The 18,239-nt window shown below is 51.6% G+C and overlaps 2 protein-coding genes across 5 annotated transcripts in view; one reads left to right on the top strand and one right to left on the bottom strand.

Moving 5' to 3' along the window:
• The window catches only part of ITGB2 (integrin, beta 2 (complement component 3 receptor 3 and 4 subunit)), a 15,676-nt gene extending 10,618 nt beyond the window's left edge, over window positions 1-5,058 (top strand). For both annotated transcript variants that reach the window (XM_014949241.1, XM_014949240.1), the window contains 9 exons: window positions 201-296; window positions 436-525; window positions 851-991; window positions 1,270-1,454; window positions 2,226-2,470; window positions 2,730-2,949; window positions 3,097-3,302; window positions 3,415-3,581; window positions 3,850-5,058. In XM_014949241.1, the coding sequence (XP_014804727.1) occupies window positions 201-296; window positions 436-525; window positions 851-991; window positions 1,270-1,454; window positions 2,226-2,470; window positions 2,730-2,949; window positions 3,097-3,302; window positions 3,415-3,581; window positions 3,850-3,915 (1,416 nt within the window). In that variant the 3' untranslated portion in view covers window positions 3,916-5,058. The remainder of the gene's footprint in view (window positions 1-200; window positions 297-435; window positions 526-850; window positions 992-1,269; window positions 1,455-2,225; window positions 2,471-2,729; window positions 2,950-3,096; window positions 3,303-3,414; window positions 3,582-3,849) is intronic.
• Window positions 5,059-7,929: 2,871 nt separating this feature from the next.
• Window positions 7,930-17,995, bottom strand: KMO (kynurenine 3-monooxygenase (kynurenine 3-hydroxylase)). 3 transcript variants are annotated; one of them, XM_014949211.1, is made up of 15 exons: window positions 17,859-17,995; window positions 16,869-16,938; window positions 15,186-15,283; window positions 14,161-14,250; window positions 13,894-13,942; window positions 13,025-13,112; window positions 12,210-12,375; window positions 11,549-11,620; window positions 10,907-11,028; window positions 9,577-9,724; window positions 9,043-9,100; window positions 8,847-8,929; window positions 8,490-8,591; window positions 8,337-8,396; window positions 7,930-8,146 (listed from the first exon to the last, which is right to left on the bottom strand). In XM_014949211.1, exons 1-15 carry the CDS (start codon window positions 17,910-17,912, stop codon window positions 7,979-7,981), a joined length of 1,428 nt encoding a protein of 475 aa, XP_014804697.1. In that variant the 5' UTR covers window positions 17,913-17,995; the 3' UTR covers window positions 7,930-7,978. The 3 variants fall into 3 exon arrangements, with proteins under 3 accessions (XP_014804697.1, XP_014804699.1, XP_014804698.1); XM_014949212.1 differs by having other exon boundaries at window positions 8,010-8,146; window positions 8,227-8,396; XM_014949213.1 differs by lacking the exon at window positions 15,186-15,283 and having other exon boundaries at window positions 17,859-17,921.
• Window positions 17,996-18,239: the final 244 nt, after the last annotated feature.

The raw sequence follows: 18,239 nt of genomic DNA, 5'->3' as shown, positions 1-18,239 counted from the left end.
CAAGTTCGGGACAGTTCTGCCCCCCCACCCTTCCCCCCCCAGGCAAAAAAAAAAAAAAAAAAAAGTGTCATATAAAAAGCCTGTTGCTGACACCACAAGGTCACCATAATCACTGTAATTTGGGCTGCAAAACCTAAACTGTCCACCCTTCTGCTGGTGGGGGAGATCACGCTGAGTGCAGCATCGCTTTCCCTTCCTAGGACTACCCATCTGTCGGCCAGCTGGTCCAGAAACTTGCTGAAAACAACATTCAGCCCATTTTTGCTGTCACCAGTAAAATGGTGGATGTCTACAAGGTAAGGAAACTTCAGATAGTCCGTGTGCCTCCTGTCCCTTCCCAGGAGGACAGAAACAGCTGTGCCTGTCCTCCTGCCCTGACCCCTGCTCCGACATCACATAGTGGGGATCGCTCACCTCTTTTCTTTCTTTTGGCAGAAACTCAGTGAGATGATCCCAAAGTCAGCTGTGGGTGAGCTGAACGAGGACTCCAGCAACGTCATTGAACTCATCCAGGAGGCCTACAATGTAAGTGCTGGAGGAATCTTGTTTCACCTGTCTCGCAGACCTGGGAGCAGGAAAAGATTCCCGTTGTGTGTCCTCATCGTCAGAGAGCAGTTGGGACTTTGAGGACAGGGCATGCTGAGTCCTTCTGCCTACAGCAACCAAGAAGTTCCTGTCTCTCCAACACTATCATCTGCCTTTCCCAAACCACCCTAGGCAGCTGAGATCTCAGCCTGGGGTGCTCCCTGCCCCTATCCCCTGGGCTGGCGGGGAGCCCTGACCTGCAACCCCACACCCTGCTTTGGTCTCCTCTTGGACTGATGGCACTTTCTCCAACATTTCCCCACAGAACCTCTCCTCACAGATCATCCTGGACCACTCTACCCTGCCAGACTTCCTGGATGTCAAATATGACTCCAGCTGCAGTAAGGACAAGGCCACCTTCAACAAAGCGAGAGGGCAGTGCGACAATGTCAAGATCAATGACGAGGTGTGTTCCCTCATACTGGGAATGCCCCAGAGCTCACAAGGTTCCTGATACCCATCCTGTTTAAAGGCAGGAACCAAACGTGTTATTCCAAGCTTTCTATTTACTTTATTTCTATCTATTTAATTTAATGTCAACAGCGTCCAAAATGCTGTGTGATGGGGGAATCTTTCATTGTGCTGTATGTGCATGTGCTCAGCCTGGGGCCGATACCACCCCTCTGACTGCTGAAGCTATCTCACAGCCTCTGGCCCTTCCCTTTCTCACTCTGCACTTTCTAGGTCATCTTCACAGTAAGGGTCACAGCCAAGGAGTGCATCAAAAGTCAGTCCTTCACCATCCGGCCACTGGGCTTCACAGACACCCTCACGGTCCACCTGGACAGCAACTGCGACTGCAACTGCACTGCACAGCCCGACCCAACTGCCTGCAATGGGAAGGGCAGCATTGTTTGTGGGATCTGCAGGTATGTGCTGTCACTCCAAAACACTGTTTCAAATGCTGCTAAAGCTGGAGAGCTGCTGGGAGAGGCCATTGGCCCAAGTTGAGGGCAGCTGCATGGTGCACTTGGTTCCTCCAAGCACCTATGTGCCTGGAGAATGTGGAGCTGGGTGAGGGGTGTACACATGTCGGTCAGTCCTGGCCTGAGTCTGCAGCTTTGCATCAATTTTCTTATTCAGAGAGGTGGTTTACGTTCATGGAGGCAGGGAACACAACGAGCTCGCTCTTCTGTTGATGGAGCCTCTGCTGCTTTCCTAAGGGAAAACACCCACCCACCCACCCATCCAACTATCCACCCAACTACCCAAGCATCCACCAACCCACACATTGAGCAGGCACAGATTTCTGTAGAAGTCTCTCAAAATCCCTGTAGTTCACACAGGTCTTTAAGTGCAATTATTGCTTCACAGCCCTTCAGTGACAGGGAGAGGAAAAGACTGGGTTTCCTCAGGAAACGCTCAGATATCCTTGGCAAGGGTTTGGAAATGATGAACATAACAATGATTTCTGGGCAACTGTTTGGTGGTATAAATATGACCAGCAGGAAGAGCAATGTTTCTGCTGTTTCCTCCTGATCAGCCACCCTGCTCCAGCATGGGATTAGCACCAACATGCCTTGCTTGGGTTTCGGTGAGGCTGTCCCACATTTGCTCCACTTTGGCTGAGGTCTGGGCCCCACACTGGCTCCACAGCATTTCTTGGGGCCACTGACCCGGGCTCTCTCCTCTGACGGCAGCTGCAATTCGGGCTACACGGGGAAAAACTGTGAGTGTGAAACCAAAGGCAAGACCAGCAAGGAGCTGGAGGGCAGCTGCCGGAAGGACAACAGCTCAGTCATCTGCTCGGGGCTGGGGGACTGTGTGTGTGGGCAGTGCATCTGCCACACCAGCGACGTGCCCGACAAGCACATCTACGGCACCTTCTGCGAGTGTGACAACATGAACTGCGAGTTTCACAATGGCTCCCTCTGCGGTGGCAAAGGTGATGTATCTGCGTGATGGGTTCTCCACTGCCGCAGTGTTTAGAAAGATTAAATCCCCAGGCAGATTCTGCCTTTCCCTGCCAAAATCCAAGCGGGTGGGTTTGGGGGACCTGGGTCCTGCCATACCAACCCGCAGGACCTCCTCGACATGGAGGGTGTCATGGAGAGCGCAGGGTGGGTGATGCTCTCCAAGCATGAGCAGAGGGAGGGTAACCTGGCTCTCTGTACGGCCCTGGTCTGAAAGGTCTTCCCCTGCAGACCGTGGGAGATGCGACTGTGGGGAGTGCAAGTGCACGTCCATGTACCAGGGCAGCGCCTGCCAGTGCAAGAAGTCGACAGAGGGCTGCTTGAACATCCGTCACAAAGAGTGCAGCCTCCGCGGGACCTGCCACTGCAACCGTTGCCAGTGCCGAGGGGGATACCAGCCCCCGTTCTGCCAGGAGTGCCCCGGCTGCCCCTCGCCCTGCGGCAGATATGTGTGAGTTACACACGGGGAGATGGCATGGCAGGTAGGGGGATCCCTGCCATCTCCCAGGCAGGCACAGGACAGAGCCCAGCCACGGCCAAAGCTGGGTGAGAGGGCCTCTGCTCCCACAGAGGTGAGCTGTGGCCACCTGTTTTGCAGGTCCTGCGTGGAGTGCATAGCCTTCAACAGCGGCCCCTTCGAGAAGAACTGCTCCGAGGCCTGCCCCAACATCCAGAAGGTCGAGAAATTGGATGAGGCGAGCAGGCAGTGCAGGGAGAAGGACTCCCAAAACTGCTGGATCTCCTTCCGCATGTTCCAGGAGGACGGTGAGGAGATCTACACCATCACTGTTGATACTGAAAAAGGTATGCCAGCCCTGTTCCTCCTGCCCCTCTGCAGGCAGGCTGCCAGATCTGCTCTGATGGCCTCACCACCTCGCTGGGGGCTGCAGCCAAACGCCATCTGTCTGCCCTGCAGAGTGCCCAGAGCCTCCCAACGTTGCGCTGATCGTGGGTGTTACCGTTGCCGGTGTGGCCCTGATCGGCCTGGTGCTTCTGCTGATCTGGCGTCTCTTGACGGAGCTGTTTGATCGCCGGGAATACCGCCGGTTTGAGAAGGAGAAGTCCAAGGCCAAGTGGAATGATGTAAGAGAGCTCATCCATGGTGGTGGGTTGTGATGAGACAGTCACATAAATGTGGTGGGGACACCTGGAGGGGACATCATCTCTGGAGGCAGCCATGGCAGACCTGCCTCCTGCTGGTTTTGTGGCCCAGCTGGATTTTGCAGGGGGTTAGGTGGCCTATGGGCTCTTCTGTCTGCACTGTCAGCTTTGGGAGCCATGGGGTGGGTAATGCTCCACTGAAAATCCAATACAGCACAACAACACAGGCCTCTCACCTCTCTCTCTCCAGGCTGATAACCCCCTCTTCAAGAGCGCCACCACCACAGTCGTGAACCCCAGGTTCAACGGGCAGTGAAGAGAAGCAGCACCTGGCAGCGCTAGGACCTTAAATAAGGAAATGCCAAGCTAAGGAAATCTCAAACTAAGGCTTCCACCTCCTCTACTTTATCCTGTTGGTTTGTTCCCCTCTCCCAAGAGGCCACCAGCACATCATGCACTGGCTGGGGGACTTTACCATGTCTGTCTCTTGGTACAGTGCTTGATGGTTTGATTAGTGGAGTTGGGAGAAGGGAACAGACATAGCTTTGCCATGGATGGAACCAGCCGGTCAGGTATCACCAGTGGGCATATGCAACAGCTCCTGTACCAGTTACCAGCTGTCTCAGCTCTTGATGCTAACTTTGCCTTCTGGCAGGAGTCTTGGACACCAGGCCCCAAAACCATCTTTGAGCTTTGATCTGGAGCTGGAATTTCAAACCTACCATTTTCCTTCTGCACTAGCAGGATCTGTTTCCAGGCTGCTCCATGCATTCGCCTGCTGCACTGGTCTCCACCACTATGCACTAGTTTCTAAAGCACTCACTGCCGAGTTGGACGTGGAGGGTTCACTAGGCTGGCGGTCTGTTGTGGAGGTTGCAGTGAGATGATGGGCCCTAAGGGCTAGTGAGCACCTGTACCTGGAGATGAAAAGCAGCCTGGGAACATGTACTGAGTCATTTTCCAAATCATAGCTGCTTCCCAGTATCACTTCCCTCCCAGACCTACATTGCGCAAGGTTCTACTTGGGCTCATGCAAACTTGGCTTACCTCCACCAGGACTTGAGATTTCTGCATGACAAGGAGGCAAAGAAGCAATTGTTTGAACTATGAAACATTGGCATTGAGCACATGAAACATTGCCTGCAGCTCAGAGCTTAGCCACAGCTTCTTCCACCAGCCCCAAGGCAAGACCTTTCTCTGCTCTATGAGTGCATCAGACACGTCAAGGGCCTGGCTACAAAAGACCTGGCGGTACCCAGAGCATCTCCAGCTCAGCACTTTTCCAAACCATGCACAGCAGCTAATTGCTCTTATATTGTGGCATCATTCCTGTGAAACAGCAGTACAATTCTATATTTGCTTTAAGTTTGGGAATAGTTTGCATGTAACTGTGTTATGTCACATCTTCATTTGCTCTCTGAAGAGTTTAATGTTAATAAAAATTAATACATAAAGTAAATAGAATCACAGAATCATAGAATGGTTAGGGTTGGAAGGGACCTTGAAGATCATCGAGTTCCAACCCCCCTGCCCTGGGCAGGGACACCTCCCACTAGAGCAGGTTGCTCAAAGTCCCATCCAGCCTGGCCTTGAACCCCTCCAGGGATGGGGCAGACACAACTTCCCAGGGCAACCTGTTCCAGTGTCTCACCACCCTCACAGCAAATAATTTCTTCCTGATATCTAATCTAAATCTCCCCTCCTCCAATTTAAAACCATTACCCCTTGTCCTGTCGCTTCACTCCCTGACAAATGAGTCCCTCCCCATCTCTCCTGTAGGCCCCCTTCATGTACTGGAAGGCCGCTGTAAGGTCTCCCTGGAGCCTTCTCTTCTCCAGGCTGAGCAACCCCATCTCTCTCAGTCTGTCTTCATAGGAGAAGTACTCTAGCCCTCTGATCATTTTAGTGGCCCTCTGCTGGACCCATTCCAACAGGTCTATGTCCTTCCTGTGATGAGGACTCCAGATCTGGATGCAGTACTCCAGGTGGGGTCTCACAAGCACAAAGTGGAGGGGTAGAATCACCTCCTGCAGCCTGCTGGCCACGCTTCTTTTGATGCAGCCCAGGATGTGGTTGGCTCTCTGGGCTGCCAGCGCGCACTGCCGGCTCATGTTGAGTTTCTCATCCATGAGCACTCCCAAGTCCTTCTCCTCAGGGCTGCTCTCCAGCCATTCTCCACCCAACCTGTATTTGTGCTTGGGATTGCCATGTTCCAGGTGCAGGACCCTGCACTTGGCTTGGTTGAACTTCATGTGGTTTGCGTCAGCTCACCTCTTGAGACTGTCCAGGTTCCTCGGGATGGCATCCCTTCCCTCCAGCATGTCAACCGCACCACCGAGCTTGGTGTCATCGGCAAACTTGCTGAGGGCACTCTATCCCACTGTCCATGTCTCCGACAAAGATGTTAAACAGCACTGGTCCCAGTACTGACCCCTGAAGAGCATCAGTTGTCAGTCACCGCCACTTGGACATTGAGCTGTTGACGGCAATCCTTTGAGTGTGGCCATCCAGCCAGTTCCTGATCCACTGAGTGGTCCATCCGTCAAATCCATGACTTTCCAATTTTGACACCAGTATGTCATGTAGGACAGTGTCAAACGCTCTGCCTAAGTCCAGGTAGATGATGTCTGTTGCTCTCCCCTTACCTACCAGTGCTTGTAGCACCATCGTAGAAGGCCACCAAGCTTTTCAGCATGGCTTGCCCTTGGTGAAGCCATGTTGGCTGTCACCCATCACGTCCTTATTTTCCATGTGCTCTAGCAGAGATTCCAGGAGGATTTGCTCCGTAATCTTAGCAGACACAGAGGTGAGACTGTAGTTCCCTGGGTCTTCCTTTTTTTCCCTTTTTGAATATCGGGGTTATGTTTCCCCATTTCCAGAGAGAGGGAACTTCAGCATATTGTCATGAATTCTCAAATATGATGGAAAGTGGCTTAGCAACTTTGTCCGCCAGCTCCCTCAGGACCTAGGGATGGATTTCGTCAGGTCCCATGGACTTATGCACCTTCAGGTTCCTTAGATGGCCTCGAACCTGATGTTCTCCTCCTGTGGGCAGTTCTTCATTCTCATAGCCCCTGGTTTTGCTTTCCGTGACTAAATACATCTCTCCTGCTAAGAGTCAGGTGCAAGGACAGCAGCTGAAGCATTAATTGGGAAAAGTGCAGCAAAATCCTGTCATTGCTGCCAGTATCTCCCATAGAGAGTGCCTGGAAAAAATGCTGGCCAGAGAAACAAATTGTCTTCTACACTGATTTGGCATTTACATCCCGAGAAGTGCTCCCTTGCAAGCCAAAAATGATTTACTAAATGATGCAAAATTTTTGGGACTAAATGATGCTTGTCCCAGTCCATTTTCTGGCAGTTATATGTAAACCACCTTAAACAAGAGTGGCTGCACCGTGTCAGATCAGGGGTTAATTTGAGCCATTTTACTGTTCTTCAGCAGTGACCGTGGGGGTCTAGGGCAAGGTAAAAAGTAGGAAAGTGTGTTTGAAACCCCCGCCCGCCAAGTACTATCCCAGCCTGCAGCTACTTTTGGCTCAAGGAACCCTAACTCAGTGTATGTCCCCACACCTGACTGCACACAGACACCAGTGGTATCCTTTAGGGCTCTGGGTCTTGGACACAATGCCCATTGCCAGGGACCCAGGTGGAGACTGTTGTTACTTGACCATGAAGAAACTATCAGTCTCCCCTGTCAGCAGCTGCAGGTCTTACTGCTGGTGCAGTGTGTGCAGTACGAGTCCAACCACATCCATGCTTCGGAGGACAATTAGAGGAAATCCATGAGGGATCCAGACTTTTTCAAAAAGAAATAGTAATTGCATTAGACAGAAGTACATGCTGGGGCACATGCAAAATGGCAGGGGGAGAACAATGAGCTAGGAGAGTCCTTCAGGCCCCTGGTCTTGTTTTTGCCTGAAGGCTTGGTGGTCCCTTTGTGGAGACCCGCTTGCAAAAATCAGAAGTATTTCTCAGCCAGGTGTGGAACGGCCCTTTCTCCAGGCTTCAAGTGCTGCCCCAGGACATAATTTTTAAAAATTGATTCATTTCCACCAAGAATAACTGAATCATTTTTTTCCTGACTTGGGGTGGGGAGGAAGCTTCCCCCATTACTGCACACAAAACTCGCATCCAGCCCATGACACACCACATCACTCAAGACAAGGCTGCTGAGATTAGACAGAGATATGCCTGAGCCCCTGCAGAGGCTCTCTTGGTACTCTGTGCTCCAATGGGCTCCTGTCACCTGGGGAGAGGGACCACCACCACCCCCAAGGGGGCAAGAGGGCTGCAGAAGCTGCCAGGCCACATCCCAAGACAAACATCATCCAGTGGGCCAACAGCACATGCCTTCACGTTTATTACAATCAGGAATTTTAAGCCACTTGTGTGCCAAAGGGAAAATTTCCCATATTCTTCAGATAATGGGACCAGCCCCACAAGTTTTCCATGCAGAAGTCCAAGTTTCGTGTTAGCCGCTTTATGAGCAGGTAGGTGCCACCTAGTCCTGCTGCCCCCATGACAAAGAGCCCTCGATTAATTATCTGCAAAGAGAAGCCCCGGCATCAGCAGAGGTTTGCTCCTACCCTGCGGCACCAAGCAAAGTCTTCACACCTTCACCCACCTGATGTTGCCCCACGACCAATGCTCCCCCCCTGCAGCCGAGCAGTGCAGGTATGCAGGATGCTCACAAGGCTCATGGCATGGGGAGGGCAGGCACCACCACTGACCAACCTTTTTCTGCCATTTCCAACGCTGAAGTGCCTCATGGTAGCGAATTCTGGTGAAGGTCACCTGGGAGGGTTGCAGGAGCACATCAACATCTCAAAGCCAGCCAGGAGGAGCTCGCAGCAGCTCGGGCAGTGGGGACCAAGGTGCTGACCTTACCATGGTGTACAGCGGGACGATGGTGGAAGGCATAAGGGTGTGGAGGAAGTTGTCTATATGCTTCCGGAAAATGAACCACGTTGAATTCACGTGCTCACGCATCTGCAACAGAGCAACTCTCACCCCTTGGCAGGGTGTCTTGGCAGAGCTCCCATGCATTTTGCTAGCTCTCCCACTGCCTGTCCTGGGGACCAGAGCTGCCCCAGTGGCATTCCCAAGAAGCTCTTTGGCTGAAGTCTGCCAGGGTGACAGCCCAACCAGAATCTTGCCAGAGCCCCTGCCGGCTGTGCGCATCCCAACAGCGTGCTGCTGTATGCACAGCCCACAGGAGCACAACTCTGTGCACAGCTAGCCTACCTCTACGTAGTTGTACATGGCTAAATCTGAGATCGCATGGTCATCTGGCACCCTCAGCCTGGAGAACTCGGGGAGGCAGGCACCTGCGATAAAAAAGTGACAGCTCACGGGCAGCTCCCAAGCAGGGTATCCAGCTGCCTTCAGCCACAGAGGGATCCTCATCTGCTTGTGCTCCTCTCCAGCTACCTTCACTCACCAAGATCATTGTGGAACTGGTCCATTAATTCATCAAACACCAGGCAATCCTCAAAGCCCTGGGAGGAAAATTACAGGGTAAATAGGCAGAAGGAACAATATGTTCATGAGAAGCGCTCTCACGGATGCTTAGCTGGTGTAGCTGCTCACACGTGCAGGCTCCCACTGACCACAGCTTCAGAGCAGGAGTCTTACTCCAGGCCACTCTGCCAGGGATCTTGCAGAGAAATCCAGGGGGTTGCCTTTCCCGGCAGCATGGGGCTGCCTTGCTGGACCACCCTCCCACGCAGTTTTCTGCCCCATGGGAAGGTTGCAACACCTTCTTATTCCCTCTCTTCCCCTGAGGACAACCAGGTCCTATTGAGCAGCCACATGTCCCAGGGGAGTTCAGCACCCACCAATGCAGAGGACATCGGACCGTGAAACAGGCCAGTCCCTGAATTCGACAGAGCTACACTCTAAAACCAGGCATTTCTGGGTAAAAAGATTTGGGACCCAACTGACACAGCTGACCCAGGGCCAGCCACAAACTTACTGCATTCATGCCCTGTCCGTAGAAGGGCACAACAGCATGTGCAGCATCTCCCATCAGCACGCACCGGGAAGCAAGGTGGTAGGAGGAGCACTTCACAGATATCATGGCCTGGGCTGGCAGCAAGAAGTAATCATGCTTCAGCTCTCGCCTTCAGGCAAAACAACAGATACTTCACTTGTGGGACCACAAGAGACAAGAAGAGTAAGTCATGCAACGTCCAAGCTCAGGAGGTCAGGGTCAAGGGCACTGCCAACATTGGGATGCAGAACCCAAGCCTATTCACTGGGATATTTGTGCTGGGGAAAATGTGGAGCCTGCAAAACCTCTTTCATGAACTTCCCACTACGGACTGAATATTTTGTCTGCAGGTTTTAAGCTCTGCACACAACTTGACCATGAGTAAGTGTCATTGACATCTCAGTCCTCCTACCATGAGCAAGGGTAGATGGCAGTCACTGTAGGAAAGATGATACACTAGAAGATACCTGCGTTTCTAGGTTTGTATGAAGTCCTGTGATAGAGTCTCCTTAAGAGGAAAGGAAACTTCCTAGCACAGCTGATACCCTTCCTATCAGCAAAAAACCCCTGTAACAGGTAACTAACTGTGTTGCAAAGCAGGATATTAACAGCATGGGCTGGAGTTCCCACTGGCTGGGGAGCTTCTTTCTTTGCCGGAAGATGAGGATGCTCTGAACAGAGCCAAGGCCATCAGGACATGTGCTGGAAAGGCTAATCCTGATCCCCAGGGTCCCCAGACAGTGCTGTGGCTCCATGCTGCTGCCTTTGTGCCATTTGCCCAGCAGTGAGAGGGTCCCCACTGTCCAGGGAGCAGCATGCCGCTGGGAACAGCCTGCTCTTGTGGCTCACAGCCCTAATATTTGTTTTAGCCATAAAATTAATAAGTGCCAAATTTTGGTTAGTCAGCACAGTGGAGTTTGGGGGATTTTTTGCCAAGCCCAGCTTTTCTCAGCCTGTTGTCTAAAATCTCAATGTTTGCACAACTTAGTTGTCTGAACAGCAGGACTACCTTTGCACTGCTGGTTTCAGCAAGCAACCCTTGGCTCTAGTGCAGTCACTTTGCTCACCCACCTCTAACATCTAAAACCCACGGCTTATGAACAGTTAATCCATCCCTCAAGTTCAAAACAGCTTGGGCTGTTCAATTCCCCTTCTTCAGACCAAGGGGCCATGGGGGTCCACCCCAACTGCATTCACAATCGCATGGCTCACCAGCTTCAGTGGAGTCTCCATCCCTGAGCTGGGTGGGGATGCATCCCCCAGCTTTGCAGCACTATGCTGATGAGTGTGAAGGGGAGACGGGAACACTTACTCTCCGATGAGAGGGATGGCATCTGGGAAGTGGGTCTGGAAAAAACCCAGCACTTGTTCGCCTGTTGTGAGCTTCTCAAATTCCTCAAAGGGCATGAAGAGCGTGCAGGTGAAAGACTTGTCCTGTCAGCCAAGGAGGAAGGTCAGAAAGAAGCCCGGAGCCCATAGAGAGGACCTGGCACCTGGAGCATCTGCTCAGTGCCCAGCCTGTCACCCAACAATCATAGCAACCCACCTGTGCGGTGGGGACAAGCACCCAGCCACCCTGTTATCTGTGGTGGGCTCGTACACGCCGGGGGGAGGCAGAAGCGGGGGCAGCATGTGAACTGCCAGCATGGGCCTGGCATGCTGCCGTGGTACTCCCATCTCTGATTTGTAACATCGAGCTGCAGAGAGCTGGTTTTTGGGGAACTTGGGTGGGCTCAGGTGTGTGGGCAGAGAGAAGTGGCACAGGTACCTGCTCAGCGCTATGAGGCAGGGCCAGCTTAGGAGGTCCTGCCCTGCATGATGTCCCCCCCAGGCTGTGGGACACCTGGTCCATTTTCGTCCCCCCCCAGCCCCTGCCACATGGCTGCCACCACATTCAGTTCAGCCCTACAAACTCCATCCCGTACCCCAAGGGAGTGTGGCCATGGGTTATTACCATGTTGGGCAGTGCAATCATCATGAAGGTGTTTCTCGGCCAGATATGGAGGTAGTTTGGTTCCATGGCAAACTGAAAGAGAAGAAAGATCGCCCCTGCTTCCCCAGCCCAGCCCCTGGCTGTCCTCCACACCAGCCACAGCAGTTCCTGTCCTTTTTACCACGAGAAGACACAATGACCACAGAGCCTCTTTCTGCTACCTGATGCTTCAGGGAGACACAGAGTTCCTGTCCTTTTTACCACGAGAAGACACAGTGACCACAGAGCCTCTTTCTGCTACTTGATGCTTCAGGGAGACACAGGATAGTCTTGCAAGGGCAAGAGGAAAGGGTAGGAAAGATGGGCAAAAATCTGCCGGTTTGCAATCACTGATGTCCTCATAGACATGTTCCCATACTTCCAGGACCTCTCAGAGCTAGAGTTAACCCCACCACTCTCGGGCAGGCTCTCTAGGACTTTTGCAGCCAGGTACCAAGACACTGGCACCACCACTAGAAGAGGAAGAGATGCCTGCCTTCTCCTACAAAAGTTTTAATTCTTTGGCTGAGGCCCAAGCAAGATATTAGTTTCTCTAGAGCTGCTGTAGCAGAGCCACCATGGGAGGGGAGCAGTGTGTCCCATCTACAAAGGTGGTAGCGGCCCTGAGGACAGGCACACTTACGTCTCCATCCTTGGGAGGGATGGTTAGCTCCATATAGCCATGAGGAATGTACTCGTGACTGTAGTTAAAGCGTGTTTGCCTCATGAACTGCTTTCTGACTGTTGAGAAGGCTCCATCGCATCCCACAATGAGGTCGTAGGTGACTTCCAATGGCTGCTGGTCAGATCTGAAAGCCAGAGAGATCCTTGGATCAACCCTGCCATAACTCCAGGCCAGCTCAGCACCGCTGAGCGCAGTGCACCGCTGAGCCCTTTGCAAAATGCCAGTGTCACCTCCAGCGTTATTAATCTTCTAGGGTGGGGGAAGACTGGCTTTTACTGTCTGGGAAACTCAGCGCTAGGATAATTATCTTGTAGGTTACCAAAAGCATATCTCTGCCAGATCTACCCAAGAATGTGACCCCTGTTGGGGTAATGCTGCTGTTTTGCAGAGCCCGCATCCCCAGGTGGATGGGGGTCATAACCAGAGTTTAGCACAACTATGAAACAAGGCCAATAGCTGCCCTCCCTGATGAGCAACCTGTCCCTGAAAACCAGTGCTACGGAGACTGCTGAGTTTATTCCCTGCACAGGCCAGTAAGCATGTGCCTAGCCTACTGCCAGGCTGCTGGGAGGTTAAAGAGCTGCTTAGACCTTTTTCAGCCTCCTCATGAACCCCGCTTTGATGTCTCTCCTTTCCAAAGCTGACACTGAGGTTTGCCCTGCTCAGGAATAACACACTAGTTTCAGGCTGAGATTGCTCAATTGTTTGAGGCTTTATGAATGATTAAGCAGAAAATAAGTGAACAAGTGACCCTAGGCTTGCACAGGGATTACCTGCTTATGGTTAATGTCCCCAGCTCTGCGTTGCAGTCCAGGAGCTTGTGTCCAAAGTACAGTTTAGTGTTGGAGTACTTCTCAGCAGCTGTGAAAAGAAAAGACAACTAAATGTAGATGCTTGTACCATGACCCCGAAAATATGTTCAAGGGACCCCTAAATTATAGAGACTTTTGCCAGTGCAGCCAATAAGATTGCTGTGTTGAGTGATGGCCGGTGGGCAGGGCACACTAGGACTGCATTTGGGCAACTGCACTGAAAACTATTCAAAAATGCAAGGAATCCTGCAAAGATTTCTTTCTTCCCTGCAATGGCATGAGCCATTGTCCTGTTTCCACCATCACCACATTGCATTTCAGGATGGGATGTGGTGCCTGTAATCAGTAGAAAAATTTAGGGAAATTTGGCCTGGCCTGATTACACGCTTTGCCACTGTGCTCCAATTTCTATTTGTCTGTGTACAATCGGGTTGCAGAAAATGCCATGAACTGTGGCAAGGCTGAGGAGACATCTCCGGCTTCGGCTGGTGAAGTTCTGGGAGCAGATGCTGGTGCCAGGAGCCAGGGTGCTGAGGCAGCTCCCACTCAAGGGTGAAGGCACAAGGGCTGCCCCTCAGGGATTTCCGACTACACAGAAAGGTCTTGGGGGGACTTGTTTGAATATCCTTTTGTGTCAGACAATCAGTAGGGGAACAGCACAGATTTTCTTCTTAAAAACACTAGTTCACGTTTGTACTTTCTGAGAGGAGGTGATGCCAAACTCACGGGCAAAGAGAGCCTGGTGCCCAAAGTCTCCTGTTCATGGGGTAAACCCTGAATCCTTGGTGAACAGAGTGTAAAAGTGTTTGCAAACATAACTGGCAACCTACCTGTTAGCAGCTCTCTGTTTAAGTTTGCTCTGTCCACAGAGAGAATGTACTGCAAGGCAAACAAACAGGGGTTTCAGGAGGCATTGCTGAAGGATGCTCTGCACAGCAAGACAAGAAATGTCCCTGAAGTTGGAGGATCATGCAATCCCTTTCCTGTTCACGTCATCCCCTTTAAGAGCATGAGCTATCCATCACGCAGAGCCACAAATCCCATTAAAGACCCCTCATGCTCTGCAAAGTGTCTGAGTGGCAGCATGAGACCAGTACCTGGTTCTTCTTCCCATAAGGGATAGAGTACTTCTTCCCCGAAGGTGTATGTATCCTCCTTGCCTGCATGGGAATGCCCTTGGACACAATCTGAAATGGAAGGGAACACAATCCAGCCTTCTGGACAAAACTGAGTTGCTGAGGAGCAAGGCACAAGCTACCAACTGCCATTCCCCCCATGCACTGCACTCCAAGCATGAGTGGGGTGCTCTCTGCTCATACATTTCTGTGCAACTATCCAAGTTAGCGGGGAAAATTTTACAGGGCTGTCAACGCCAAGTCACTGCATTTTATTGAGATTACTTACGAACCCATTCTCATAAAAATCAGTGCAAAAATATTTTTTGAGAGAAGGGACATGAAAAGCCTCAGGGTGCTTGGCAGAGAAGGGGATGACAGTCAAATTACGTCCTGGTGCTGGGATACAACCTGTTGAAGTCTGGGCTCCTTCTCTGCAGGGAGCCAGGGACCAGGAGAACCCACCACTTCCAGAAGTGCAGACGTCGGTGTGAACAGATTTCAGGGATCAGCCCAAAGCTCATGGGTTTGTGGGAAAACAGAAATCTACACATGTCAGTGGGTAAACTAGCCCCCTTTATCGTGTCCTGCTGGTACTCCAGCTCTTTTGGGAGTCCACCTACTCCTGCGCCGTTTGGCCTCACCCTCCAGGAGGGAGGAGAGCACAGCAAAGAGCTTAACACTGGAATGCTTGTCTGAGTGTTGGTCTCCAAGGGAAGCACCCTCTGCCATGAGCAGAGCCCAGCTGCCTGGGGTTGGGCGCTGACCCTAGGCTGGGGGAAATCACCATTGGTGGCTGCGCCACGAAGCAGTGGAGGGTCAGGCTACAGGCATGCAGTGGGACAGGTCTACCTTCACCCTCACAAAAGCAGAGCTTCTGCTGCAGTGGCAGCGCTGGGGAGCAGCTGCATGCTTGGGGAGCAGAAAAAAGCCTGTCCATCACCAGCTGAAGTCAACAGCATTTTAACCATAGAGACCCCGCCACTGACAAGAAGCTGCCAGGGTACCTGCTCCTCCATCCCCACGGCTCGGAGGGCTTGGCGTCCTCTGTGGGACAGGGCCAAGTTAATGCTTCTGCCACGGGCAAAGCTGGCCACCCGGATATCTGTGTGGAAAGAGCAGCTGGTTACGCAGACGCCAATGCCACAGCTTGGTGTGGGTGGCATCTCCTGAGATCCCTGCAGCGACAGCAGGGGTGACAGTGGGGAGTCCCCGTCCCCTGGCTCTGCCTGCAGAAAGGGCAGGTATCAGGGGGCGTGTTCAGCCCTTGGGAAGGCAGCTGAGCAGCTTTGAGGGTGGCTTTCTCTGTGCTACCTCTAGCCTGGAAGAAGCAGCTGCAGTCAAGTACTGCAAAGGGGCTGCTGGATCCTGACAGTGCCCCACAGTGCTGGAGGGCTCATTATCACTAAAAGCCATTTACCCTCTAAGTGGAGAGAGCTGAGCAATGTATGTGTGGCAGCTTCTGCTGAGACCCACAGACTGATGCTTTTTGGGACACTTGCAGGTCACCTTCTCCAACACTTTTCAGGTGGGAATGTCTCAGTGCTGGCCTGTTCCTCCTCCGAACAGCCTCACTCAGGCTTCCCAGATTGTCCAGCCAGTGCATGTGGCCGAGCTTCATCCCAATAGCTTTCAGGGTTGCATCTCAGCACAAGAAATGGGCCAAAAACTGGACCACAGTGGTAAAATCTCTCTGACTTAAAAGGCAAGTAAAAGCGATCAGAGACATTTTGAACCTGTGAAACTTCTAGCACGTGCAACATCCAGCAAAGAGTTTAACAGTTAAACCACAGTGAAAAGCCATTTGCTCTTGCTCCACGCCTGCAGCCTGCTGGCAGCACCTGGGGCTGGCTGCCCTGACCACCCGTTTCTGCAGCGGGGACCCAGAGCTGTGCGCAGGACTCAGGATGGGCCCAGCAGAACTGCCCATCTCCATGACTGCCGAAGGAGGAGGAGTTATCACAGTGACCACATCACATGGGGCTTCTCATTCCCTTTGCTGCGTGTTTGAGTTGAGTTCCGCCTTACTTATCACCATTCTCATCTGCTGCTTGGCTTGCACTCTCTGACCAGGTTTTATTTGTCTGTCAGCTGATAGGCACTGAAAGCAAACAGTTTCTCTCCCTTTCAGCCAGCACCTGTGCCCCAAATCATCATTTTCTGTTGCGGTGCCCTGTGGAGCCGGAGGCTTCCTGAAAGGGCTCCATCTCTCCTTCTGCCCCTCTTGCTACCAGCTCTGCTCACCACCAATGGCAGTAGTTACAAGGTCAAGTTGATGCTTTTAACCCTCACAGAGATGCTGCAGCATTAGCAACAGCCTTTGCTTCCAGACTTCTGACCCAGCTTGGTTCAACGGTACTGTGCTATAATTCTTCATGCAGAGACAAATTTTCAAATGTGATGATTTGAATCAAGATTTAAGCCAAAAGCATTAAAAAGGGCATCATATTAGTAGCTGAACTATGGGGTCCCTCCACACAAGACAACGTATTTCAAATTAATGCTCCCCACCACCACAGGAGCTAAAGGGAAGAGTGAAAAGAATATCCCCAAAGTGTCACATTTTCAGATTTCTTTTTCTTTCTGCAGTTTCAGTGAGTTCACATAATTCCTCTTTTGCTTCTTCGAAAATTGTTATCAGTAAAGGGACAGAAACACTAATAAAGCAGTAATGATCAGGCTGAACTTACCTTCTCTGGCTTCATAAACATCAACATGGAAACCTCGTCTAGCAAAGAAACAGGCATTTAATGCACCCACCTACAAGAGACGGATCAGGAACGGTGGATGAAGTGTTTAGTAGCTATATGGTAGCTGTATCACAGATCACTACTGAGATGCATCAAGGGAAAGCAGCAGTCAGGGGATGCAGCTCAGAATATATGGGAAGACCTTTTGATCAAGAACCTAGATCAAGAACCTTCTTCCTGGAGAGAAGTCCTCTGGCACACTTGATGTGCCTGTAGAGCCTCCAAGATAAAAGTTACCCATCAAAACTCATAGTTTTAAGTCATACCAGGTTCAGGGCTTGTCTACACACAGTGATTAATTGCAGCAGGGCTAGGCCCTTCAGACGGAGACAACAGGAGCAGGTACAGGGGAGCTCCCTGCTCCTCTCTGAACTATATTTATCTTCCTCAATAGAATTCAGAGTACTGCAGCATTTCCTTAGGAACACATGAGGGGAAGCTAGATCTGTGCAAAAGCAAGATGCTTCCTTAAAAAGGACAGTATACATACATCCTGCTGGATATTTAAATGGATAGTGGTCTTTTTCATATTTAATTTCCATCATTAATCGCTATCAGAACTACAGACTCTTATGTCATCACTCTTTTCCAGCAGCACAGGGACCAAGAAGCTAATGACCAAAGAAATCAAGAGAGAGACTCAGGTGCTGCAATGCTCCATGATGTCCTTCAGTGTCAGAGGCATTGTGTCTCCAGGATATCTCAGCAGCAAAGCTTTCCCTTGCGGGAAAGCGCTGTTCTCCTACAAAGTCCTAGCTGTTCAAATGAGCTTTGCTGCCTCCTGCAGTGAGAACTCAACTGCCTCCTCCATTACACCTCCTCATCTAAAGGAGGAATGATTTTAAGAAAAACATTCAAACCCCACGTCTAAGCAATGCTTTTACAGCCCTGGCAAATGCAGTCACACAGCCACCAAATTGCATTTCCTACCAGACCACCGCCAACAACAGCGACTCTCTTCCCCTCTGGATTGCCAGGCTCCATCACTGGGGCAGCCCCGAGGTTGCAGGTCCTTACTGCTGTGTCCCCACTCCCTGTCCTGCTGCACTGCCCTCACCAGCAGGGAGGAGAAGGGGAAGGACATGGGCAGCTGAGTCACATCTGGGTTCTTCTCCTCCGGTTCATGTTAAAGTTTAACTCCCAGCCCAGAGAACGTTGGTCAGTCAGTCTGGCTGTGTGGCCAGCCACACTGAGCCTCAGGTGAAGAGAGGTGAATGTGGTGTTATTCAGTCAGGCCTTATTAAAAGGCCTCTTTTGAAAACTGTAAAGCAATTCTGCATCCTTCAAGGACCCCCCTAATGAAACGCACGC

The sequence above is a fragment of the Calidris pugnax genome, unplaced genomic scaffold, assembly GCF_001431845.1.
Source record: "Calidris pugnax isolate Ruff unplaced genomic scaffold, ASM143184v1 scaffold75, whole genome shotgun sequence".
In the NCBI taxonomy this organism is placed as follows: Eukaryota; Metazoa; Chordata; class Aves; order Charadriiformes; family Scolopacidae; genus Calidris; species Calidris pugnax.
Note: the sequence above shows the minus strand (reverse complement) of the source record. Positions and strands in the feature narration are given on the sequence as shown.

Coding starts and splice junctions, on each gene's coding strand:
- KMO (XM_014949211.1), bottom strand. CDS start 17,912: ATGGAGCCTGGCAATCCAGAGGGGAAGAGAGTCGCTGTTGTTGGCGGT. Junction 11,029..11,548: donor TGATTGCACTGCCCAACATG/GTAATAACCCAT, acceptor CTTGGCTGACAG/GACAAGTCTTTCACCTGCAC. Junction 8,147..8,336: donor GTTGGAAATGGCAGAAAAAG/GTTGGTCAGTGG, acceptor TTCTCTTTGCAG/ATAATTAATCGAGGGCTCTT.